The 24,758-nt window shown below is 44.2% G+C and overlaps 2 protein-coding genes across 10 annotated transcripts in view; one reads left to right on the forward strand and one right to left on the reverse strand.

Annotated features, from left to right (window-relative positions):
• Positions 1-4,794, reverse strand: GAMT (guanidinoacetate N-methyltransferase). Of its 2 annotated transcripts, none has more exons than XM_052802481.1 (7): positions 4,510-4,794; positions 3,151-3,350; positions 2,329-2,474; positions 2,185-2,248; positions 1,788-1,855; positions 1,221-1,331; positions 1-863 (listed from the first exon to the last, which is right to left on the reverse strand). In XM_052802481.1, exons 1-7 carry the CDS (start codon positions 4,617-4,619, stop codon positions 723-725), a joined length of 840 nt encoding a protein of 279 aa, XP_052658441.1. In that variant the 5' UTR covers positions 4,620-4,794; the 3' UTR covers positions 1-722. The 2 variants fall into 2 exon arrangements, with proteins under 2 accessions (XP_052658441.1, XP_052658442.1); XM_052802482.1 differs by having other exon boundaries at positions 3,151-3,388; positions 4,510-4,543.
• DAZAP1 (DAZ associated protein 1) overlaps positions 4,269-24,758 on the forward strand; it is a 27,254-nt gene continuing 6,764 nt past the window's right edge. For 2 of the 8 annotated variants that reach the window (XM_052802472.1, XM_052802475.1), the window contains exons 1-9: positions 4,269-4,421; positions 10,634-10,674; positions 11,144-11,310; positions 11,625-11,690; positions 12,324-12,434; positions 14,830-14,878; positions 19,427-19,509; positions 22,867-23,020; positions 24,521-24,550. In XM_052802472.1, the coding sequence (XP_052658432.1) occupies positions 4,390-4,421; positions 10,634-10,674; positions 11,144-11,310; positions 11,625-11,690; positions 12,324-12,434; positions 14,830-14,878; positions 19,427-19,509; positions 22,867-23,020; positions 24,521-24,550 (733 nt within the window). In that variant the 5' untranslated portion in view covers positions 4,269-4,389. Of the gene's footprint in view, positions 4,422-10,633; positions 10,675-11,143; positions 11,311-11,624; positions 11,691-12,323; positions 12,435-13,516; positions 13,608-14,829; positions 14,879-19,426; positions 19,510-22,866; positions 23,021-24,520; positions 24,551-24,758 lie in introns of those variants that run through there. The other 6 variants (XM_052802473.1, XM_052802474.1, XM_052802476.1 and 3 more) reach the window with 6 other exon arrangements.

Genomic DNA, 24,758 nt, shown 5'->3' on the forward strand with positions numbered 1-24,758 from the left:
TTGTTTATTTCATTCCTTTTTAATGGATTTTACCCCGTCTGGGTAGAGAGAGGAAACGTCATTTATGCGCTATTGAACTGCAAGGAGGTTGTCAGGATCAGAACTCGCTGCAGTGGGCTTTAGCCAAAACTATCTGGAACCTTCACTGGGGATTTGCTCCAGGAGCAGTCAAAATGCCTCCAACTGCCCCGTCTTCCCCATTTCTCCTGCCGGGTTTAGATTATTTGGCCTGTGTGTGGAAAGCCACCCCATGGCTTCTAAAAATGATCCAGTTTTTAGAGGAAACGTCTCGTCCTTGAACCCCTTTGGCTAAAGGTTCTGAGCCACACTCTTGAACTGCAGCTTAATTGAGGTATTTGGAGATGAGGGTGAGTCTTGAGTAGAAACTGGCCTCTGGGACAGATGCAGGGTGGGACCTTCCTCCACAGAGCCCAGAGGACCCCTCCAGGGCAGGGGGCTGCATCGAGCTTGGTGACATTTGCGGTGAGGCAAGAGTCCCAAGTCCTTTTGTCCAGGAGGTCCCCTGGAGACCCAGGACTTCCATCGCAAGCCTCCAGCCATCTCCCGTCTCCAGATTAATCAGCTTCAATCTTCTCTCAATAGCATCAAAGGAGATAAGAGTTTTTCTCCTTGCAGTGGAGATAATCAGCCTCTCCTCCTTAGTGTTTGCTTCCTGCGGCTTCGGAGCAGCCCCGAAGGACGGTGCCAGGCTGCCGGCACCCTCACTGCTTAACAATGGTGGGTGTGATCATCTTGTGGAAGGAGTAGTACCTGCAGTCCTTGGGGGGGACCAGGTCCATCACCGTCGTGCTGATGTTCTCCTTCTTGAACCCGGCCTCCACCAGTTGCCCTACCTGGGTCTCCTGTGGGAGAGAAGGGGTGGGAAGGAGCAGCGATGGTTTGAGCTGCCTGGATGCAACTGGAGATGCTCCTGAGACCCGGCCCGTCTGAGACGGGACAGCACGAGCAGCCGGGAGCCCCGTCTTGGGCTGCTGTGGGCAAAACCCCTCTGACCTTCCCTCCCATGTTCCCTGCTGAGCCCCAGCCATCACGGATGAGTTAAACAGCCATGGAGTGCTCTGGCTTGTGCTGCTCCGTGGCCACAGTGTCAGACAAGTGCCTGGGGATGCAGGAGGTGTGCAGGCTGACGGGGTGGCTTTGGGGACCCCAGGTTGGGCTGGGGGTGCCAGGGCCTCCCCAGCCCGGGGAACAACGCTCACCTCAAACATCTTCTCGATGTCAGTGTATTTGGTCTTCAGCAGCTCCCCCCAGGAGGTCAGGTTGCAGTAGGTGAGGACCCCGCCGGGCTGCAGCAAGCGGAAGGCATGGTCCTGCAACGAGAATCGAGGGGGAGTTTGCTCAGCACCCAGCACTTGGCCCGTGCCTCGCAGAGCACCCAGCGCTCAGCACCCGGCCCCCGCCTTACCCCCCTCCAAGCTCTCGCTTCTCCCCATAGAGCTGGACATTGGCCCAGTCCTCCGCGCCCTCCTGCTGCTCCCCCTCTGGCTGGCTGCGACCACACAGACTGAAAGTGCTGCCAATGCTACCCGCCGTGCTGGGGACATCACGGGGACATTGGGGTCTTCCAGAGGGCACTAAGTCCCAGGTGGCAGGGCAGGTGCTGGGAATGGCGGGGGTTGCAGACCAACACCCGGCTCTGGCTTTGACTCCTGAGCTCTGAAATTCTCCTCTCTGCCCCATGTGCCCCCCATCTCCCCCACACCCACCTGAGCTGGGGGCTCCGGCCTCTCACAAAGGGCTGTGGGTGCTGCACCCCGCCACATTACCTTGATGAAGGTGAACTGATGGGTGTGCCAGCTCTCCTCCGACAGCGGGTAGGTGTCATACAGGATCCCTGCCCAGAAACACCGGAGAACGCCCGTTAGCTGGGAGAGACCACCGAGGTGCCAGTGGGGCTCATGTGCCGGGGGAAGATCCCCCTTCATGGCCTGTTACTGGTTTTCTCCTATTTAAAGTTGCACCCCATGTCTCCGACCCCTGGAAGGCAGTGATGTGCTGCTCCCCAGGACAAGGTGCTGCTCCCCAGGCACACTGGCCGCAGCCCGTCCCCTGCAGGAGGGAGCCAGGCTGAGTGCTTGCCTGCACCCTGAGCTCTGCCACGGGGACCCCCACCCCGTCACCCCCCTCCCCAGTCCCACCAGGCTCGGTTATGCGGTGCCTTACCCCTGAAGTGCCCGTCCGGCAGCGTCGGCATCACGTCCTCCCACAGACCCTTCAGGGGCACGACCTGCGGGCAGGAGGGCAGAGGGGTGAGCCTCAGCGGCAGGCGCCTACCGGCACCGCGCACCGGCACAACCCGTCCCAGACCTTGTGCGGCTGCGTCCTGGCCCACTCCTCCAGCCGCCGGAAAACTCCCTCGTTGCACTCGACGATCCAGTGCTCCTCAACGTCGAACTCCTCCACCTTGGTGGCGGCGATGGCCATGCCGAAGCCCACCTCCAGCACGCGGCCGCCTGGGGACGAGAGGGCAGCTGGGGGGGGGCTGTGCCTCCCCAGGGACGCCGGGCAGCCAGTGCAAGCCCAGCAAACGCAAAGACCTGGTTTTCTCCACCTCAGAGTCCCCCCCCAGCCCCAAATGCTGCCCCACTCTTTCCCTGAATGGGGCTTTTTTTGGTGCACGTTAGTAAAGCACGGTGCTGTCTGTGCTGGGGTGAGAAGCAGGGAGTAGCCCCGTGCTCCCGTCACCCGCTGCCTCCCCAGCTGCACCCTGCAGCAGCTGCTCTTTGCCCCCACTGAACCCCCCCCGGGCAGCTGCAGTGGGAACAAGCAACCGCTTGCAGTGGTGCTGCCGATACCCTCTCTCCACTGGCATGCAGGAAATGCAACCCAAAAAGCAGCAGGTCCCAGCTGGGCTGTGCTCTGCCCCCGCCGGCGGCTGCACCCCCCGCTCCCCGCGGCCCCAGCCCCTTTTGGGAATGTGTCACCCTGATGCAAGAGCACAAGTGCCACCATGGCCCCATGCCCACTGTCGGTGCGTGGGGAGCACCGGCGGCAAGCGGGGCGCATACAGTGGGGTCTCCCGGCAGCAACGTCCCCCCCAACGTTGTTTGCTCGTGGGAAAGCTGCCTGCTCCTCATGCCCAAGCTGCACCCCCACAGCACGGCCCCGAGCCTGCAGAGCCACCGTTACCCCTCGACGCGGCCACAGCCGCCAGCGAGTGCATGTAGGGGGTCTCCCAGCGCTCCATCACCGGCTTCCCCAGGATCTCCAGGTGGGCGTCGGGTGCATCATAGCCAGCTGGTGCCTCCTGCCAAGCCGCCCGGCAATCCTCGCCCTCTGCGAAGATGGGCCTTGCCACCGTCTGGGTGCTCATGGCTGTGCTGTTGCTGCTGCGGGGAGGAAAGTCCACCAGTTGGGCTCTGCAGTGCTGGGGGAGGGAAAGGGGCCGCTCGGCTCTTAGCCGGTTTTAAATAGCCGGGGCTGGAAAAGTGCTGAGTGTGCACAGGGGCCTGGGGACCTTCTGGGTGAAAGGGATCCCTTATCAGGAGCTGGGGGTGGCGGGGGGGGGGCACCATGGGGCAGGCAGGGGCTGCCAGGCCCTGAGCAGCCATGCATGGCTGCCTGCACAGGCAGGGCCAGGCGGGAGTGACCCGGTGCCCCATGTTGGAGCAGGGCTGGGGGGGGGGTGCAGGAGCTGGGCCCCACTCCTGGTGGCACCATGCCATGCGTGGCTTGAGTGGGAATGACCAGCCCCACTGCCTGCCGGAGCTGGATCACTGCAACTGGGACACACACACGGAGGAAAGGCTTTTCCCCTCGCTGTGCCGTGCACCGGGGGCCGTGCACAGGGTCGTGGCCCCCCGCTCCTCCATGCACGGTGCTGTGCCTGGCCGGGGGTGACCCGGACCCCCCACGGCAGAGCCGGGCTACACTGGGTGGAGTGGAAGGGATGGTCCTGGGGGGCACCGGCTCGGGGAAAGAGGGGGGGGGGCGGCGGACCCGCACCCCCCCCCAAACCTCCGCTCAGCGGCGAGCACCACGGCTGCACGTGTTGCTGGCGGACTGCCCTTCCCGTCGGCCCCTGCGCGCCGCACCGCTCCGCCCCGCCCCTCCTCGCCTCGCCCCTCCTCTCCTCGCCTCGCCCCGCCCCTCCCCGCCCCGCCCCTCCCTGGGCGCGGCCCCGGAGACCCCGTAGCGAGGGCAGGTGCGCGCGCAGCAGCGGTTGGCGGCGCTGAGGGAGCGCGAGCGCGCGGCGGGGGGGGGGGGCCGGGGGCGGCCGTTGCGCAGCTCGGGAGTTTACCGGGGGGGGGGGGGGGGGAAACGGGGAACGGCGAGGAGCGCCCGCCCGCAGCCTGTGACCTGTCGTTGGTGCCGCCGCCGGAGGGAAGAGCCGGGCGCGGCCCCGGATACCGCCGAGGAGCCGCCGCCATGAACAGCGTGGGAGGCGCCGACGAGATCGGGTGAGGAGGGACGGGGGGGGGGGGGAAGCGGCTGCCGCCGCTGCCTGAGGAAGCACCGGGGCGGGGGTCCGACCCCCCTTTTCTGTACCCTGAGGCGAGGGCCGAGCCGGGGCTTCCGTCCGCCGGGGGGGTGGGGGTGTGTGTGGGGGGGGACCCGTCCCCCTGTACCCCCCGTCCGCCGCCGGGCCCGTCCGCCATGCTGGGCCCCTGCGGACCGGGAGGGTAGCGCGCGTCCGTCCCCCCCCCCCCCACGTGACCGGCCCGCGCCGGGCTGCGGCGGCAGGTGCGCGCGGCCCAAGGTCACCCGCGGCGCTTCCCGCGCCCTCCCGGGAGCCCCGGCCCCGCCACGGCCGGGGGGGGACACACGACACGGGGGCACATGACACACGCCCCGGTTTGTTTTCCCCCCTTTTTCCGTTGCTAACGAGGGGAGGGGGGTGTAAAACCCACCGGTGACTTTATTCCGGTGACTCATCAGGGCTTCGTCGCCTGTGCCCGGAGGGGCCGGCCGGGCCGCGGGGCAGGGACCGTGGTTCTTCACGGGGGGAACGGCGGGACAAAGGCGGCAGCCGGGAGCCTCCCCTCGCTTCCCTCCTCCGTGCTGCAGAGGAGTCCTTGTGCTGCATGTAGCTGCCCTTCCAAACTTCCCCTCCGCTGACAGATGCCTCCTGCTAGCTGTCCGTCTGTGCAAGCTGCCTCCCCGTCAGAAAAACGCTGGTTTTACTTGAAAGGCTTTCCAGAGATTTTGTGGCTTCTTCAAACTGGTAGCCTGACATAAGTCTAGTTCTTTTGAGATGTATTTAGTATGATGCTGCTTCGGCGCTGTATTCTAAGGGCTAGCGACATTTAAATTACGGGACTGTAGACTTGGCACGTTAGAACTGAAAATAAAAAAAAAGGTTGGCTGCTTAGCTTTCACTACAAGTTTTGGCACAGAACACACACATCATAACTGGTCACCTTTTTTGAAGCTATGGTGGATGCGTACCAGTCTTCATTCTCGCACTGTCTCCAGCGCGTAGTAAGCCGCTTATTTACTGTGCGTGTTCTTAATTCGTACAGTCTTAAAAATAGGAGAGGCAGGATAACTGTTTTGAATATAACATGTTGCTACAAACAACGCATATTGCATGAGGTATGTTTAAATGGGTCAGTTTTGCTCTGAAAGTATTTCTGTTTGGTGCTGGGCCTTAATTGCTGTCTGATGCCTTATGAGGGACCTGATGAGCAGCTTTCTGTGTGCTGCTGTTCTGGAACTGTAGGTGAGCACAGGCTCCAAGTTACTTGGTGAAATACTGTCAACTTTCATCCTGAACAGGCCCGGTTGTCACAGAGCTTGTTCCCAGTTGCAGACTGCTTAGATTTTGATCCTTCTGAGTTGTAATCAGATTTGAAAGGATTGGATTTTAATCAGAGATGTTAGTTTTTTTTTTTTTTCTTCTCCCCCAGAAGTGCTCAAACGGAAAGGTGGAAGCGTAGAATAAATTGCAGTTTTAGTCAGCTGCCTGTAGTTGTGTGAAGGAAGTTCTGTTTTGAAAGCTCTTGTGAGATGCAAGTCTTAATAGGAAGTTATGAACTTAACCGCTTTTCTAGACAGAGATTTTAAGTTGAGAAAAAATACTTACGATGGCTCTAGGCCTTGCAGTAATGTTGATGTGAGTAGGTAGGGCCTTGTGCGTGTTATTTGTTGTAATTAGTACTTGGGACTATTTTGAATGAAAGAAAAGTGCTGATCTTGAGATCCTTCTGTCCTACAGGATGTAGCTGATTGGGACTACGCTAAGAGAAATGATGGACGTTAATCAAACTGCTGTATTATTTTACATAGGCAAAAAGTTTGTGCTTTTGTTGAGGTTCGACAATTTTAAAATACCTGTACATGCTTTCTTACTAATTCTGGGATTATGTGCTTCTGTGACAGATACTTTCATGGCAGAAAAGAATAAATTAGCAAGTAAAATTTTGTCAGGAAATAGTTGAAGCGGAACACGTGGGTTCATGAAACTTGGTTAAAACTTATTATACATGCTGTAACTTCTGAAGAGTCGTTATTCCGCTCCTTGCTCCCAAATTGAGCACTGCGAGGAATACTGCTGCTTGAGGTGCGCCGTGTCTGTTGGTGTCTTTCACTTACTGGTGTACAGTGCACACTGTTGTACCGTTCGTGGTGGAAAGACGGACCTGCCCAAAAACACAGCCTGGCATTTTGTGTTCTCATCAGGCTCATGCTGGGGAATTGCTTTACGTTCTGTTGGGGATGGACTATAGCAGCCTTCTAACACTACAGTCTATAAATATGGAGCTTTATGGGGGTGTGCATTTTTGAGGGTGGTGCAAATAGGGATGAGGACAGTGATGTTAGCAGGCTCAAACTGATAGCATAATTTTAAAAACTACCAGCCCATAAACTGTTTGAACAAAAAGTTTTATAGGAGGCCAGGAGGCAGCATACGTAAGACCTTATGAACGGGCTGGTGATGCAAGCTGAGCACAGGGAAAGGAACGCTCACCTAGCGTTATTTCATACAACTGTCTTGCATCTGACAGCTGTCTTGTACAATATTGCGTCTAGATTTTTGTGTTAGGTAGGGATTAGTTAAGTCTTGCGTTTGCTCAGTGTGTTCAGACCAGTCCATCGAGGAGTCAAAGGCACGGTAGTCCTGGCTTTTGGCATTCTATAGTGTGCATATAAATAGAAGCCATGTATTTACATACAGCTGCTGTAGTTGACCTTAGGCAACCCAGCTTTTTTGTTTGTTTAAATGTATGTAGGGTGACTACAAATAATTAATAATGGAATTGGAAGGTTTCAATGACCATTAACAGCGGGGAGTCCTCCGTCCCTGGAGACGGCTTGATGTTCTGTCAGAATGCAGCTAGCATTTTTAGATTGATCGTATACACCAAGCTATCAAACTTAGTTTAAAAAGAAAAAAAACCCAACAAAACCAATGGTCCCAAAATGTGGTTGGTTGAGAAAATGTAGCTAACACAGAGTCATGGGCTACATCGAAACTTTAATCTGAATATAGCATTAGATCAGTTCTTTTTTTCTTTGCTATTACGAAATAAAGTTATTTCCTTATAGAACTTCTTTCCCTGAAAATAACGGCACAAGAAAGAGCACACAGATTTGTGCGTGTGCCCTGTATGTGGAGGAGAAACGTAGTAAAGGGACAGTCATGGAAGCTACCAGGAAGCCTGCATGTGGTGACGACTGTTGGGTGAAGTTTGGCTCTTACCAGAAAATGACCTGTTGCTGAACATTGGCTGGTATTGAATAAGCTCTTTGAACCAATGCCATGAGCAAGCTCTTTGCCAGTAGAGGGAGGTGGGGGCAGTTTCCTATCCTTGAGAAAGACTTCGTCATCCTGAAACATGCAAGTAGAAAACAGACTTGCTTTCAGAGAGGGTTGATAATGGATGAAATGTCCTGCTTGTGCTATTGTCAGATGCATTATGATAATGGAGGAGCAGATGCAGCCACTGTCTTCTGCAACACTGTGAAGACTGTACTTTCTTTGCATATTACCAGTGCAGTTATTTTCTGGCCTGCTTAAGAAGATGCTTTGATCTGTGCTTAACAGTTGGTCTTTTTTTTTTGAAAGAGAAGACTTACGTCACCTCTCAACTGGTGACTTAGAAATAAAATTTGCCTCGATGGAACAAGACTTGTAGGTACCATGTAATACTGAATTTAGTCACCCCTTATTTTCATGAGTAGTATACCTGCAGTCTTAAGGCATTGGTTTAGTCACTGTTGGCTGTTGTATAAGGGCCATGACATGATGCCCTATCACAGAGAAGTGAATCAAAGTGAAAAGGGACTGCTAGTTTCATCTGCAAGCTGCCCTGCTACACAAGACCTTCTAGTTGCAAGGCTTTCACTACTGATGCTCCCTGTGCACTAGCAGCTCTCTTACTGGGGGGTGGCCAATTTCTTACTGCAGTTAGCCGCTCCTGAAAAAAGCAGGTGAGAGGAAGGTTGGTTTTTTGGTTGGTTTTTTTTTTTTTTGTTAGGAGAACTTCAACTTTCCCCATGTAAGTGAAGGTACACCAGTTGCCAACCTCAGCTCTGCTGCAGCTATGCTCAGATATATCTGAGGGCAAAAGTAGAAGACAAAGCAGAATATGGTTCCTCTCTTTGAGGATTGATAAGAGAAACAGAGGGCGTCCTCCAGAGATAAACTATCCCAGCACTTGTCTGTGCAGACCCATAAAAGTATTAACAGAAGAGCTTTTGAGTTGGTGCTTCTTACTGAAAAGGGCCAAGTGTTGAGGTGGCTTTGAACTAACCTTTAATTATGGAATAAATTACTTTGCTTGGAAGTTTTGTCACACCCTAAAGTTGATAAAGAGTTGCAAAGCAGGCAGTCTGGCATCTCGCTGCTCCTCTTTGTGCACTTACCTAAGTACTTCGGCGTGCTCTGACACGAAATGGTACTGATTTGGATGCTCTTTTCAGAAGATGAGTTGATTTGGATTTGTCTTAAGTTTTAAGCATGGAGTTTAGTTTGGGTTTTAGCCATGACTTTCTCATCTGTTTGGAGATATCTCTAAACTAGATTGTGAAATGGTTTCACAACTAATCGCTGAATTAGTGCTACTCTGTTATTTAGTACTTGCCTCACAAGTTTGCCTTCTATCTTAGACTTGAACTTGGTAGTTCTACTTTTGCTTTCATTTAACTAGAAGATAATGGTAGACAAAAGTGATTCTGACTGGTCTTTCTAGGTGACGGAGGGAGTAGCATGTAAAAGGAATGGATGAAGGGTTTTTGTTTGTTTTAATCAGCAGTTTAAGGACTTTTCTTTACCACAACAGTACTTCGAGAACACAGGGGCAAGGAAGCCTGAGGGCTGACTTAAGCTTTTTTTTTATCTGAGGATGGAAAAAACTCATATGCTGTTTTACCCAATTATGCAGCTAGAGAACAAGTATAGAAATTTCAGGTGATGCCCAAATCCAACCATTGCATCTAGTTCAGCATTCCTTCCTGTGGAGTCTTTTTCTTTTAGCTGTGATTCCCATTGGGCTTTGACCGTCTGGCACTGAAAGTTGGCCACATCATCCCAGGGCAGATGCATTTACATTGCTTACTATTTGTAAGTTGGTATTAAGTAACTTCAACCGCTGGCATTATTTTTCATATGGCAATGCCTCTAAATGTAGGAGATGGTAACATCAAGTGTATAAACTTCAGAGCCTGGTGTTATTTTTGCTACAATACCTGTTACAAAGGGCTGCAGCAGCTGTGCTGCTAGTGTATTTTTGTAGAATAATTCTTTTAACCTATTTCGGTTGTCAGTTATCTTCCTGGTAACGTTCAGTGTGAAGTAGCAAATGTATGTAGGAGAGCCCAGCTGTTCTTTGAACTTGGTTTTGGAGGCCTAATGCAAGACTGTGCACACCTCTTGATCCTTAACCTGGGATTAAAGCAGTTAATGGGACGGACTTGGGTATTTAAACTAGGATGTCTGGTGTTCTGTCAGTTTGCTTTATCTCAGAAGTTTTGAATTTTGGTTTCATCCTTAAATTGGAACTGCACGGACCCTGCAGCTGTTTTCTTCTGTTACTGAGAGAAGTTCTATAAGTAACTTAGCACCAATGATCCAGTCCTTGACAGGAATCCAAACATCCCATTTTAATTGGGGGGTGGGGGTTAACCAGGTAGAATGACTTTATAATGGTGTTCTTGGTTCACTTTTTGAATTTCAGTGATGCTTTATACATATTTTTCTGAACTATGAAGTGTTCCATGCTGGAACTCCTTTCTGCCCCAAAAGAGCAGGTAAATGTGCTTAGTGTGATGTTCTATGTTGTTTTTTTTCCTTCTGGCTATTGCAGTGATTTTTCAAAGCAACACTGCATTCTCAAATACCTGGAAATAAGGCGTTTGGAGGAACGTAGGCTTTTTTTGATATTTTTGTCTTCTCTTTGCATAAAAGAATAAAATGTGTTCCTGTAATAAACTCACAATCTCTGTTCATGCTTGTGGCATACAAAAGGGGTGCTTCAGTTTTATGCGAATCTTCATGAAACAGAAGGTAGTTGTCACAAAGAATAGTGAATTCCAGTGAAGAATGGGCTTTGTAGTGTATTTTGGAGGCCTCAGTACCGCCAGACCTCTTCAGAGTTGCCGACTTCTGTGTTAAATAAGATGAAGCATCTGTCGTGTAGCACCCTAAAACTGCTGTATGCTTCATTTGCAGAAAACTGTTTGTGGGTGGCTTGGACTGGAGTACAACACAAGGTAAGCTATGTATTCTACAGTCGTTGAGCCAGGCCTTTGTGAACAGCAAAACAATGTACAGATACATAGCCTTTTAACAGACAATACTGTGGTAGGAAGATTTGGATGAGGTTCTACCGCTCTCTTCTGTTAATGAATACAGTTTTCTGTAGAGAGTTCGAATATACATTAATCACTTCTGGTTTTATATTTTCTATCGGTGTTTGGTACTGAAGTTTTTGTCAACTCAGATGACGACAATTTTTTGTCATTGCTTTACTATGATACTACTTTCCTTTTGTATGAGTGGAAATAAACTGTTCTATACCATTTGTGTAGAGGAAGTAAAATTTAACCCTTTTCAGAAGATGAGTTCGAACTTGTTTAGCTGTTTCCTTATCTTTTGTCTCATAATTGTGAACACAGCCTGGTAAAGTTAATATCTGGTTCGTTTTTTGTTTGGTTTGTTTTTTTTTTTTTTTTTTAACAGAAACTCTTCGTAGCTACTTCTCCCAGTATGGAGAAGTTGTAGACTGTGTAATAATGAAAGACAAAACAACAAACCAGTCTCGAGGATTTGGATTTGTCAAGTTTAAAGATCCCAACTGTGTGGGAACAGTACTGGCCAGTAGACCTCATACGTTAGATGGCCGAAATGTAAGTTGCTTTTGTGTTTTGTTTTTTTCTGCTTCGGAACTTTCTGCTCCAGACTGCTTCAAAGATCTGTTTTAAATTCTGGCTTCTTATCCGCAGACTGGGTAGTGTAAAAGTTACCTGATTGTTGGTTTTAATTATTTATTGTAAGACAGCTTTAACTTAATGATTTGTGTCACGTTGTAGAAGCGATGTATTGACGATAGCTTTGATCTGAGGCGCTGGATTTCAGCAGTGCTGTGTTCAGCTGCCATAAACGTAACTTTTAGAACAATATTCTGCACGCTGAGATCTGACCAAACTGGAACTTCTTCCAGATTGATCCAAAGCCATGTACACCTAGGGGGATGCAACCAGAAAGGACACGACCGAAAGAAGGATGGGTAAGGAAAGATACTCTGTGTATCCTGCCTGTTTTCCAAGTTTCGGCTTACCTTCCAGCAGTTCAATTGAATTCACTTGGATTAAATCCATGTTTTAAAATTGGGAGTCAGTGTGTAGGCCTTGAGTGTAAATTTTATTTCTGAACAATGTCTTCTACTTGGATTTCCATGGTAAGACTCCAAGTACAATACAGTGTTAATGAACATTTTGTGTTTGTGTCAAACTCAGTTTGTGGGTGTGGTATTTTCTTAAGCTCTTAGCAGTGCTTTTAGTTGAGTTCTTCAAATCTTGAAACAAGTGTCTGGAAGTGCACTCACAGAACTGATGCTCTTTTCCAGCCTACTTCACACCCTGCAGGTTACTATGATTTCCTTATAAAATGAGTAAATGGCCTCAGGACGCAGTCCCTAGTTATCTGATCTTCTGAAGAACAGAGGCTGGGTTATAACTGCAAACACTAAACTTCTGAGCTCTGAACATGCAGTTGTGTCACTTCAGTGACTGTGAGACTTCAAGCCTGGAGATGGCTCCCCCTCAACCTGCAAGAGACCATTGTTCATGTTTAAGTGTAAAACGCTAGAAGTAGCCAACTTTATTGTCCTTCTGACTGAATTTTTTCCTCCTTGATTTAGCAGAAAGGATCCAGGAGTGATAACAATAAATCAAATAAAATTTTTGTTGGTGGGATTCCTCATAACTGTGGCGAGACAGAGCTCAGGGAATACTTCAAGAAATTCGGAGTGGTGAGTCATTCAGCATGATGGCAGTTATCAGTTGGTTGCAAGATGCTTTCCCTCCCCACTGCCTTTTCTCAGATTTTTGTCAAGCTGTCAAATTTTGGATTAATTTAGACAAACTGCTGTAGGGACATATTGAAGCATTTTGTGATAAACTGTAGTAAACGTTCATCATCTTGAAACGTATCTTGCTGTTTGTCAAAATCTATTGCTCTGATATGTAACTTACTTTGCTGTTTCTGTCTCCTCTTGTTTAAGTGTACCTGATGCATTATTCTGTTCCCTTCTTGCAAAAACTCCTGAGTTGAGCTGGCTTAAGAGTAATTTTTTCTCTTTTAAATTGATAACTTACAGCTCGGCAATTAAAAAATTTTTGTTGAATTTTTTTTGAGGGGGGGAACAGCAAGTATTTCAGTGAGCTTATGTCTAAGATCCTTGTCTTTGACTATATGTACAGATAGGTTAAGTTTTGGAGTCTCCTGCCATTATTTTGGTAGCAGTAGTGGCTTTTAAATCATCAGCTGAGTTCTGTTGTCCCTAGAACCTCCATTCTAGAGACAAACTGGTACTCATGTTATGCACCTGTTTTTAATTCAGTTTGTAACCTCAGACTGAAATGAGTATATCTTCTGATTTGGGAGTTGTTTTTCTATTTAGTTTTAATTCCCATTTATCCCAACTGTTGTTGCTCCTTTAAGATGGTAAACTATTGAACTAAGTTGCTAAATTCAGCTGTGAATAAGTCTGAGAAACTTAAAGATTGCCTGAGTTAAATTCAAGACTGTGCCAGTGGACATGAACTTGCCATCTTTGAGTGGCATTTAGTGTGTTCTTTTGATACTTTTAATCACCTTTCTGTAAGATCTCTTCTTAGTGGCAGCAAAGGATTTGTTGATTCTTTCTCAAGTGGCTAAGTTTATCAACAGTACTGTATTTAAAATTTGATTAAGATAATTTTTTAAAAAAAATATAAAAGGCAATGGCTAACAACTGTTTCTTTAGTTTGAAAGGCTGCAGTAGACTTGTAAATAAAAATGGGGGAGCATGTTCCACAGCTGTGGAGCATAATTTCTAAAGGCTCTTCCTCACAGACTTTTGGCTTTCCAATTCTGACCTCTGGATGGCTTGGGAGATACAGGGTTATGTTCCACCAAATATAGAAGGCAACAGCCATTAAGTGTAAGTGCCTTTAAAAGTAAGTAGTAGAACTTTAACAATAGTATAGAAATTGGGGAGTCTATGTAGCATTCTTAATGAGTTATCTTTGGAGAAGTAGAAGCTCTTATATACGTATGTTTTGTGGCCACAGAGTGAAGAGACAAAAGCAGGCACTAATACTTAGACATGGTAATTGCTTGGTAAATAAGACCAGTATGAAGAAGGGGGATCCAAATGGACCAGTGGGGAAAAAACCTGGCACTGACACATGGCATAATCCCCGAATGGGGATAAATCTTAGCTGTTAGCATCCAGTAGGATATATTCAAGTGAGTGTATATGGTGTAATAACTTGAAAAGTATGTTTTCTAGCTGTAAGTAAAAGGTGAATTTGCATCAAATTTAAGCAAATTCAGGGGTTTCTAGTAAAAAATATCCTACGATTAACTTGAAGGCGAAGATGTGATTCCATGAGATCATACACGTTTTGTGACTGCTTTTCTGCATCTGAGAAATTTAAAGGCAGTTCCTTTCAGCTGTTTTAATATTGCCTTTGACGTAAATGTTACACCACTGGTTTTGTTTAAATTGTAGTGCTCAGTGGTGCTTATTCTGAAAAAAATCTCGAAGCCTTTGAACAGCTTGCATTTTCTGTTTTTTTTCCTTTTTTAAGTTAAAATCACACTGAAACTGATCATCCATAACTTAGGGGTTTTTTGTAATGCTATTTAAAGCATCAATTTAAAATTGGTACTCTGTGCCACACTGATATTCAAGTAAGTAATTCAGAGAAGTCGCGCAAATTCTTAAATGTGTTTGGAGTTAAAGCTGCTTCTCATGTTGAGAGTGAAAATGTTTAAAAATGGAAAAAGTAATCATTTAAGAAGCCACACTGATGAATAGTATGTTGAAAAACAGAAACCTTTGGGGTTTTTTTATAGGCTATAGTGTGGGTATAAACAGTGTAGCTACCTTAATGCTAGATTAAAATCTTAAGCGTGATGAGACCTTAAAAAGCCACGATGTACCAGCTTTTCAGAACAGATGAACTCAGGCTTTTCTTAAACTGCCATAGAGCAATATTACCAATTTGTTTGCACTGTGCTAGGACAGCCTGCTATTGATGGCTACATCGAGCATTTAATTGTGCTTTGTAGATAGAGTGTGGGAAACCAGCCTGTAGTAACTGTTTATAACACTCCCCTGGTAGCACAGTTAGTAGAATTTCCCTTCTCTCTTCCAGGTCACTGAAGTTGTAATGATCTATGACGCAGAGAAACAGAGGCCCCGAGGTAAAGGCTGATCTAGTTTGTCCTTGAAATTTCTTCATACTCTCCTATAGTCAGATGGCAAACTATTTCACACCATCAGAAAAGGTAGACTTTTTTTTCTATGTTGCCTCAGGAAAAAGAATAATTCACTGGGAAAATATCACTTCAAGTCTAGACTCTTCATCTACAGCTTTAGTTGGTATCTGTGCATTTAAAGTCAGATGTTTCATGTTCATTTATGGGGTTTTTTTGCTAGTTTTTTAGTTGAACGAAATTTGATTCTCAAGCCGCTCCTGTGGCTTAAAGTACTATTGGGGAAAAAAAAAACAAAAAAAAAAAGAGCAGACTTTCCTCCTGTTCCACATGAAAGGTATGTTGATGTCTGTAATTGCATGGGGGGGATACTCCAGTTCAGAGTACTTCTGAACATGAGATTAGAACAGAATCCATCCATTATATGCTTTTTGTTTTGGTTAAATGGCTTCACTTAAAGAAAAACACTTCTTAAACTACAGAAAATAATTCTGAAAAATATATATATTTTGATTGGGATGTATAATCCCTGTATGCTAGACTGCTTTTTTAAGAAAAAAAAAAAGAACTGGAAGTTTCACTAGACAATTTAATCAAGTTGGTAACCTTTGGTCAAAATATGAAGCAAGTTTCATGTCATCCACTTTCCATTGCATCTGTCATCTGTTTGACAATTAAGAGGCAATATTTTAAATACATAAAGCTTAGTTGCACTGACCACCTTGTAGCATGTTCTACATGCTAGAGAATAGTTTGCCATCTGAACTTTCATTTCTCTTCTGACTCATTATTAAGAAATATATTCTTCACTTCATATTTATTAAGCTGTTAAGTCTTAGTTTTATTTTTAATTTAGACATACATCCTTAGTGACATATTTAAGTGTTTCATAGTAAAGTATGGTAATGTTAAGTAAGTTCTTTTTTTTTTTTTTTCTTTTCTCTCTGTGAATTGTTTGACTGTGATTAACGATATCTCTTTAGATTTCTTCTCTCTAGGTAATAATTTATCACAGAGGTACAGGCCAGTTCCACAGTCAGAGGAGGGACGGGCTTTGTCTTTTATTGGAGTGTAAACGAAGTTTCAATATATTTGTTTTTTTGTTTTCTTGCTTTAGCTATCTTAATCTTCTTTCAACAGATACCTTTTAAGCAGAACATAAATTCATCGATTTAAATGCTCTAGAGCGTTTGATTTCAAATAGAGGAGGCAGTGGAGACAAAGATACGGGCATCTGAATAGAATTTGTGGCTGAAGTTCTGAAATATTTCAGTAATTGTTGTATCTTCTATGTCTTTGTAATATTTAATCCCAGCCTTGCAGCCTCTGAGCAAAAGGTACTAAAACATCATGCCTGGTCTGGATTAATCCTGGTCTCAATTAATGGCTTCTCTGCTTAAAGCTATACTAAAAAAAAAAAAAAAAAAAAAAAGAGGGCTTCGGGTCCACTTACTAGGTAGTAGCTTAAAGCAGAAGTGACAGATGTGCACAGGTTTGAAAACCTGTCTGTCTCCATCCAGTGTGCAGATGTACTGCAGAATACTTTCTCCCTTAATTGATCTGACTTCTTAAACAGTGTTCTTGAATCGTGTTGCTCTTGCTTTCATTTTTGTTCTGTTACATTCTTTTATGTAGTGTGGTAACTAACTGTCATCTCCAAAAATGGCCTTGTTAGTCCCTGGGGGTGTGCTAGGAAAAATTCCTCATAGTTTGTATTTGGTATTCCTGGTTGTGCATCCCAGAACACATTTTTCTCTTGCCTTCTCTTTCTGATCTGTATTCTGTTGCACAGAGTGCTACTCAGTCTATACACTTGTCCTTTTAATATGATACCTAAATGACTATATATTTATAAAATTTAAAAGGCCAATTCACTGCCATCTTCTACTCGTACCATTCTGAATTTTGCCCTCTTCCATTAACTTTACCATACTTGCATTTTGAACAGATCCCTTACTGCATGTCATTTTACTAGTTTGCTGGTAGGAGGAGGGAAAAATTATCCCTGTTACTAATCCCTGTAGCATTCATCTACCTTTAGCTTCTCACAAGAACACTGGGAACCAGATTCTCGGTTAGTGTCAGAGCTACAGTGATGCCCTTGAGGAGCTGGCTGTGTGTCTTCAAGTATCCAAGTCGTCTTTGCTTACTTGCAGTTCCTACCTACTTCTGTTAGCTCTCCTGCAAGCAGTGCTTTCATCAAAATTCTTTTCAGAGTCCCAAGTATAAGCACAGCCAGCCTCGTTACATCTTAAAAGAAACAGTGGCTTTGTTGCAGTCTCTGCTTCTCATGCTTTCTATTCTTGGCTAAACCAACAACTGTGAAGTAATTTACAGGTTCTTGCTGCGTTTGTTCTCTTCTTCCCCTTGGCTGCAAACCAGCGTCATTGCTCTGTTCTGTAGTCCACTTGGATTCCTGCTAAATGCAATTAGTTTCTCTAGTCTTCATTAAAGTCCTGTCCTTCAAAAAATAAAGCTACTGCATGTTAGACTTCATCACTTTTACTGTATTTAAAATCTCATGTTGTTGGAATTTTGCTGTGTATTGTACTCTGATTTCTTCACTGTTCCTTATCTTGTGGTGTTTGACCCTTTTAAATTCTTTTTTTTTTTTAAACCCCCCCCCCCCCCTTACTGGCTTCCTCAATAACCTCTTACTCTCCTTCCTTCTCCCCCTCCAAACCCCATCCCCATACCACGATCTATTCCTCTCCTTTGGTCTTCTTGGAATCAAGTTAAACAAGCAACCTTCATATGTAGATGGGTATCCATCATTATTCTTTCCCATGTCTTTTTAGATAAAGGCTGTAATACTAAATGTGTGATTTAAATACAAATACTTTTCTTTTGGCTCTAATACTTAGATTGCTAGTTAACCTCAGACAAATATATTGTGATGAAATGCTGCTCTCAATTTTGAGGCTGCTTTCATCACAGGTCAACAAAACTTCGTTTATACTGCCAGTCTCTTGTGTGTGGGAAATGCTAAGTTTTTTCCTTTTTATTTTAAGTTTATTTTAGTGATGTCTTTTGCTCTTGTTGCTGACAGCAGAATTTGACCTGCTGGAATCTATTTTGGCCTGTATCTTTGTGTATTTTTTTATATATAAACTTTCTCTACAATAGGCCTCTTTGGGCTTACCCAACCCAGTTGGATAAGCTTAGAGAGACACTAACTGTTATAGATACTGTATTTCTGTTTAACGCTTTAGAGCAATATATGGCTGCTGTCAGCACTAGCTGCAAAGCAAAATGCAAACCAAGGGGGAAATCTTGGGTTTCAGAAAAGCAGAAATGCATCCATGTTCCATATGCTTTTGATGCCGCACCTCGTTTTTCTTTCTAATTTTTATTGCTCTACCTTAGCTAATCTAAAGAATGGCACAATTTATGTACTGCATGTATTCTTACCTTTCCTGGGATTTGGTTGTTACACCAGCAGTGAGTGGTTGATGGCATGAACCAGCCTCCGTGTTCTGTGAAATTAACCACTCTTTTGCCACTCTCTCGGCAGTATCAGCAGCTACAACCTAAGTGCAGTGGTTCTCAAAGCATGACCTCAAAAAGCAACTTAGTCCTGGGGCTTTGCCTCTTTTCCAGCATCTTCTACAAGCATCAGGCACTCTCCCGCAACCTTTTTAAAAGCTGCTGGATTCAGCTGAGCTGCCGCCATTGAGGGCTATGGTCATCAGATAAAAGGGAATGAGCCACCCTTGGGGATCTGGAGCAGTTAGTAGCAATGTCTTGGGCAAAAAGAGGGACTGAAAAGTGTTGCATAGATTTTCAAGAGAAAAGCAGCAGGAAATAAAAGAAATAAAATAGATTAAGGGATGTAACGGCAAGTATCACATTCTATATAAGCAAGTTGGCAGGGGTTGCTGTGTTTGGAAGGAGTAATGTCTATTACGTGCTTTTTCTAAGGTGTGGAAAACTTGAGAACCTCTGATCTAGGTTGTTAGTTTCTGAAGCTTCTCATTCATCCATGGAGTGGTAAAATTTTTCATGCTTTAACAGCTACATTTCAAAGACAACTTTCTTATTTTCCATGGAAAATATTCCCTAATTGGAAGACGGGATAAGGGATGGGAGGAAGTTGCTTTGCAGCTTTGGGGAACAGGGACATAATAGGTTTTCCCTGGGAACCTAGTCTGAATCAAAGATAGGAGCAGCAAAGTTGCTTGGCTTTAATCTGCTGTCCCACAAGTATTTTGTTTTTAATCATGTGGCACAGTTATATTTATGACTATATAGCACTTTTTTCCATTTCCTGGCAGGTGGGTTAGGAATGAAATCAAAAGATAGTTAACAAGCTCAGTTTGTAAGTTGCATGTGTGAAACCAAGATGAGGCATTAATTGCCTAACTACAGGAAGTATCCATTGCAATTTTCTTGGATTGACTTCTTTTGAAAATTTAACACAAGTCTCGGTTATCTGAAACCCCTGCTTGAACCCTTGGTCCGCCCCTAATACTGTTCATCATCCTGTTTTGTGTCACAACACCCTGCTACCTTGATTCACTCTTCGTCGTTGGCTAGGTTTTGGATTTATTACTTTCGAGGACGAACAATCAGTGGACCAGGCTGTCAACATGCATTTTCACGACATCATGGGCAAAAAAGTGTGTAGTTGTAGTTTTATTTTACCTTAAGAAAGAACCAAGTCTTGGGCAACTAGCAATTTCACTGGTGAATAAAACTTAATTGATTCAGTTAAGCGGGACAGCATGTAAGTCCAAATTCAAGGCTTTATCCATGAAGGTGGGGAAAGTCTTCTGAGTTTGCTTAAACGGGCGAGAAAGGCAGTTAGCTTGTGGTGTAGCCCGTAGAAGAGACAGATCTTGAAAGCCTGAGAACTTCGGCTGTGGGCTGTTTTGTTTTGGGTAAGGCCTTGTGCTTACAGACCTGGGGGGTTGCTCTGGCTGAGCATAGCTTACATTGGGATGAACTGATGATGACTACCTTTGTTTTGAGCGCTGCTTAGGTGCAAGGATAGAAGTTAGTTGTTTCCAGCTGTTTGAAAATCAGAATCCCAATGAAATCTGAGTTGCTCAAGGCTTGGTTTAAGATACCACTCCTTCAGATGTCTATTTGATACTCAAATTTTGAGGTGGTGTGAGACAATCTACTTTATATAATCTTAAAACTTAAAAAGAAAAAGAAAAAAACATCGTGAAGGATTGGTTTTTTAAAAAATTGGGTCACTTACTGTGAAACTTTGATACAAACCCACGTACTCTATATAGTATTTAACCACAATGCAGTTAAGTGACCTCTGGTTGTTTCATCTTCATACTGTGTTGTCAGCAAATGGATGTTTGATAGGGAGGAATTTTTTAGGCTTGCTTTGATGTTACTCAGCAAGGAACATGCTTGTACCTGTGGAAAAAACTAAAAGCAAGGTAAATTGTTGCAGGACACCCAAGTTTTATACAGAGAAAATAATAACTTCTTAAAGAAAAAATAACCACAGGAAATTCTGGTAAATTTAAAGTCCTTGCAGCTTTACAGTATATGCACAGTTTTTAAAGTAAGTGTTAAAACTGCTAACCTTAGAGTGAGTAGATTTCAAGGAAACACAAGAACACTTGTCACTTTCCTGAAATTACTGCATTGTATAATTTTGGATTGTCTTTTAAAGTCTCTATGTGCTGATATTTCATAAGCATTTATTTAGCTAGCAGGGGATATATTCTTGTGTATCAGTGGAATTTTGGTAATTATGCAGTATATAATGCTTTTTATTCCTGTGAATTTGTTTTGGGGTTGAGGGGTGGGCTGATTTCCTAATAATGGAAATGAAGCAAATGAAGAAATGTGCTTGTGTAATCAAGAACACTAGTGTATGTTCTTGATTACTAGTATTTTCCTCTTGTGAGCAGTTGAGCACTCCCATTTGCAAGCAGATACACTGACAGCAGTAAATTTACATTGGTATGTGTAAGAATTATCTATATCCTATGTACGTCCTCTGATTTTTCCTTGGAATTGCCTTAAACTTACATGAACCACTTAAATGAGAGGTCATATCACAAAGCAGCATGCTAGATATAAATAGGAACAAAGGATAGTACATATGCTGTAATGGTTCTGGGAAAGTATGGAGAACCCTGTCTGAGCCTTTGAAATGTCGCCTCTTATGCTGCTGACTTTCAGAATACGTCAGTGCTAATTCAGAGTTCTCTGTTGTTTCCCAAACAATCTCAGTACCAAAATGAAATAATCTATTTTTGCCCCCCCCCCTTTTTTTTTTCTCCTTTCAATGACATAAAAAGCAGAAATACACAGAGTCTTTTCAGCTAGGAGCAATGGAGATGCCTCATTTCTTGGTGTGAACTGGGCTTTAGGCAGGTGTAGAATTTTAACCTCGGTGCTAAGAATATTGCACAGGGATTTTTCAGTCCTCAGTTTGGCAGTTCACTGCTTCCAAATGTGCACTGAAAAATTAATGGAATTCTTCCACATAGATTAATGAACTCCAGATACTCCGCTCTCTTCATTGACTAATAATGCCTACTTTAAAAATGGTATCTCTTTCTTTTTGGTAATTAAAAAGGTATTGCTGAAATGAATCCATATGTTGTTGAAAGGAAAAAAAATTAAAATTGCAAGAAGGACTCTGCTTTTGTAAGCAATAACTGAATTCCCTCAAGGCAAATGTGTTAAGACTCATTAATTTGAGTCCTTTGAAAAATTCCCTTGGTTCCTCTCTGGAAGGGCCTTCAGCTGACAGAGATTTGGTTACTGTCATGTCTAATGTCCTTGGGGCATCTGCAGTGGGGTGGGGGCGGGGGGCTTTGTCCTTGCCTTGTGCCTGTTTCCTGTTTGTTCTCTGACATGAATGGTTTTTAAGACATGGCAGGAAGAATTCTGAATACTTTATTTTCCATACTACTCAGGCCCATTGATGATTGAGATTTATTTTCTTTGTACTCTGGCACCCATTAAAATTAATCATAAAATAAAAAAGACTTTAATTCAGCATGCATGAGTGCTGAGAGTGTTTCATTAAATCAGAAACTGGATTTTTTTTGAGAGGTTTATATTGAATGTGCAGCTTATTTTAAGTAGGTCAAATGCACTTATTCGATGGCTTGGAACACTAGGACATTTTATCTTTGAATAAAATAAGTTAAGCACTGTGGCTTACTAATTTTAAAAACAGGAGGGCTTTTGTCACTGACTTAACACAGTATGAAGATTTGCTTCTTATTGACTCAACTGTCCATTTTTATTACTTGCATGTTTGTTTACTTTTTTGTTAGATGTAATGTAAGATTCTCTTATCACATCCATTCCCTCTGACATTGTTTGAGTTAATTGAGATTCTTTAAGCGTTAGCCTGGGGAAGGTAAGTCTTTATCTTCCATTAGACATTTAAATAAAATCTAAGTTTAAAAACAAACAAACAAAAAAACAAACAAACAAATGTGTGTTTCTCAGGTATGAGCACAGCTGAAATTGTAGTTAGATGGGGTGGGTTTAAACTGTAACTTTCAAATGAACCCCAAACATGTTTGAATGGTTAAAGCATTAGTACCCTTTTTCAGAGCGTACTCTTTACTCAAAGTTTTTTTTGTTTTACTGAAAATGTCATCTTTGTAATGCCTGCCTTAAATGTTAAATTAGTATATAAATAATTTAAGATTATGCTTTTTTAAGTGAAGAGCCGTTGTAAGAGGGTACTGCTGTTTTAAGATTAAAGCCAATGAATACTGTACTATGATGAAACCTCAGTGATTTGTAGGATGTGTTTTACTTGAAATACCTCAATAGTAGGACTTGTAATGTCTTACCATCATATATATTGTACCTGAGAAACATTTTAAATTACTGGCCTTAAGTTTAATAATTAAGTATTTAGACATAAGTCATAAGATGCTAAGTGTAGTCTTAAGTGTAATTAAGGGTGTGTGTGAAGGGAAGGGGGGTATATTAACCTGCACCATCTCTCCTAAATGGTGACTCTCTTTGTTTAGGTGGAGGTGAAACGCGCAGAACCTCGTGATAGCAAAAGCCAAACTCCAGGGCCACCCAGTGCCAGTCAGTGGGGAAGCAGGATCATGCCAAGTGCTGCCAATGGCTGGGCAGGTCAGCCCCCTCCGACTTGGCAACAAGGATATGGCCCTCAAGGTACTGCTTTAGTTTTCTTGGAGTCACTGTTGCAAGAGTCTTGCCTTTACAGCTTGCTGGTAATTTGGTTTTCTGGCAAATGACAGTATTCCCAGGTTTATCAATGCTATTGCTCTGCTGGATTATTGATAGCAGAACTAAAATTGCACACATCAGTCCTTCCCAAGTCTGTTGAAATTGTTCCTTTGCTTCTTTTCCCAAAAAACTTTGTTTCATAGGGTTGTGCCAAGTCTAGCATGTGTCCAAGGCGGTGCTTCACCTGTTCTGTTTGGTTCTGCCTCTCCCCACATAGAATCGGCACAGTTTTCGGTAATGCGGAGAAGGCGTTGAGAAAGCTCAACGGCTCAAGTTGTGTCTCCAGCTGTGGGATTGTGGCCTGTGTGGGACCCTAATGAAAAATTTTGTTGAAATACAGGTTTTCAAGGATGAGGCAGTTTCAAAGGAAGTTATAAGTAAAATTTGAAAGGGATGAGAGAAAAACAGATGGTCTTGTCTTTAGATTTTATTGCTTAATGTAGCCTGGAAAAATAACAAGCAGCTATGGGGCTAGCAGTGGTGCAGGGGAGCACTTACTGCATATAATTTTCTTGATTCAGCTTGAACCCTTCAGGGCTGAAAGGAGAGCAGGCATGTGTTTTGGGTTTGATGGCTATAACCCCCACAAGATTTTGTAGACAGGATAAATATGCTGAGTTCATCCAAAGACAGTTTTGATAACTTATGGAGAAATATGGTGGTATAATTGAGTTGCGTTTGACAGAACAGAACTTGCTTGCTCTGATATATGAGAAATTTTCACCTGGGGGGCTAAAGGGAGTGTCACTGCTTCATCTATTGCTACAATAGATGATACCTCAGTGGAGGGATTGCTTGTTTCCCCATGGTGCTTATTAACTTGAAAGCTGCAGCTGAGGCTTTGACATTCTGCACAGATGTGCTAATCTGCAACTGCGCAAATTGAGAAACTAGATTATTTTCAATGTGGTTATTTGTAGAGAAGATGATATCTGATCCACTGGAAAGATTAATGTAAAACATAAATGCATTTATCTTTCAATCTTAATGCTGCAACGAATGCAGAAGATGATGTTTTTATGGTTCAAAAACTTCAAAAATAACTAGGATAAACCCGGTAGTATATTAAAAATGCTTTGGATGTGTATTCTGACTGTGATTCTCAGTGCTTTTGTTCTTTATACTAGTATAGTTTCTTGCACTTGGTATGCTTGCAGCTCTTGAACGCTCCATCTGATTTGAGTTTGGGGACTGCTCTGTTCTATGCATTATTTGCTGAATGATTCAGAGTCTTTTCAGAATTGCATATTCAGAAATAGTCCAATACTATTTCTTGGACCATAAAAATAGATCTGTAAGGGACACTGGGAGGATACCATGTCTATTCCAGAGCCCAGAACAAGATCAACTTTCTTTTAAATCATTCCTGTTTCATAGTATACAGCTTCAGTGCATGTATAAGTCGCTTTTTTTATTCTGTTTTAGGGATGTGGGTGCCAGCTGGACAGGCAATTGGTAAGTACGTTATATGGGACCGATTTTAAAAGAAAAAATCCTACTGAGTGAGGGTGCAGTTTCTTTAAGAATTCACAGTCATTTGTGGATTTCTGTAGTATTTAACCTACATTTAAAAGCTTGATTGAATTTGTCCTGAAAGAATGAAGGAGAAGATAGTATATTCTTACCAAATCAGTAATGGGAGCTGACATACATCCTGCTGTTG

Source organism: Harpia harpyja, chromosome 11 (genome assembly GCF_026419915.1).
Source record: "Harpia harpyja isolate bHarHar1 chromosome 11, bHarHar1 primary haplotype, whole genome shotgun sequence".
NCBI classification, from domain to species: domain Eukaryota; kingdom Metazoa; phylum Chordata; class Aves; order Accipitriformes; family Accipitridae; genus Harpia; species Harpia harpyja.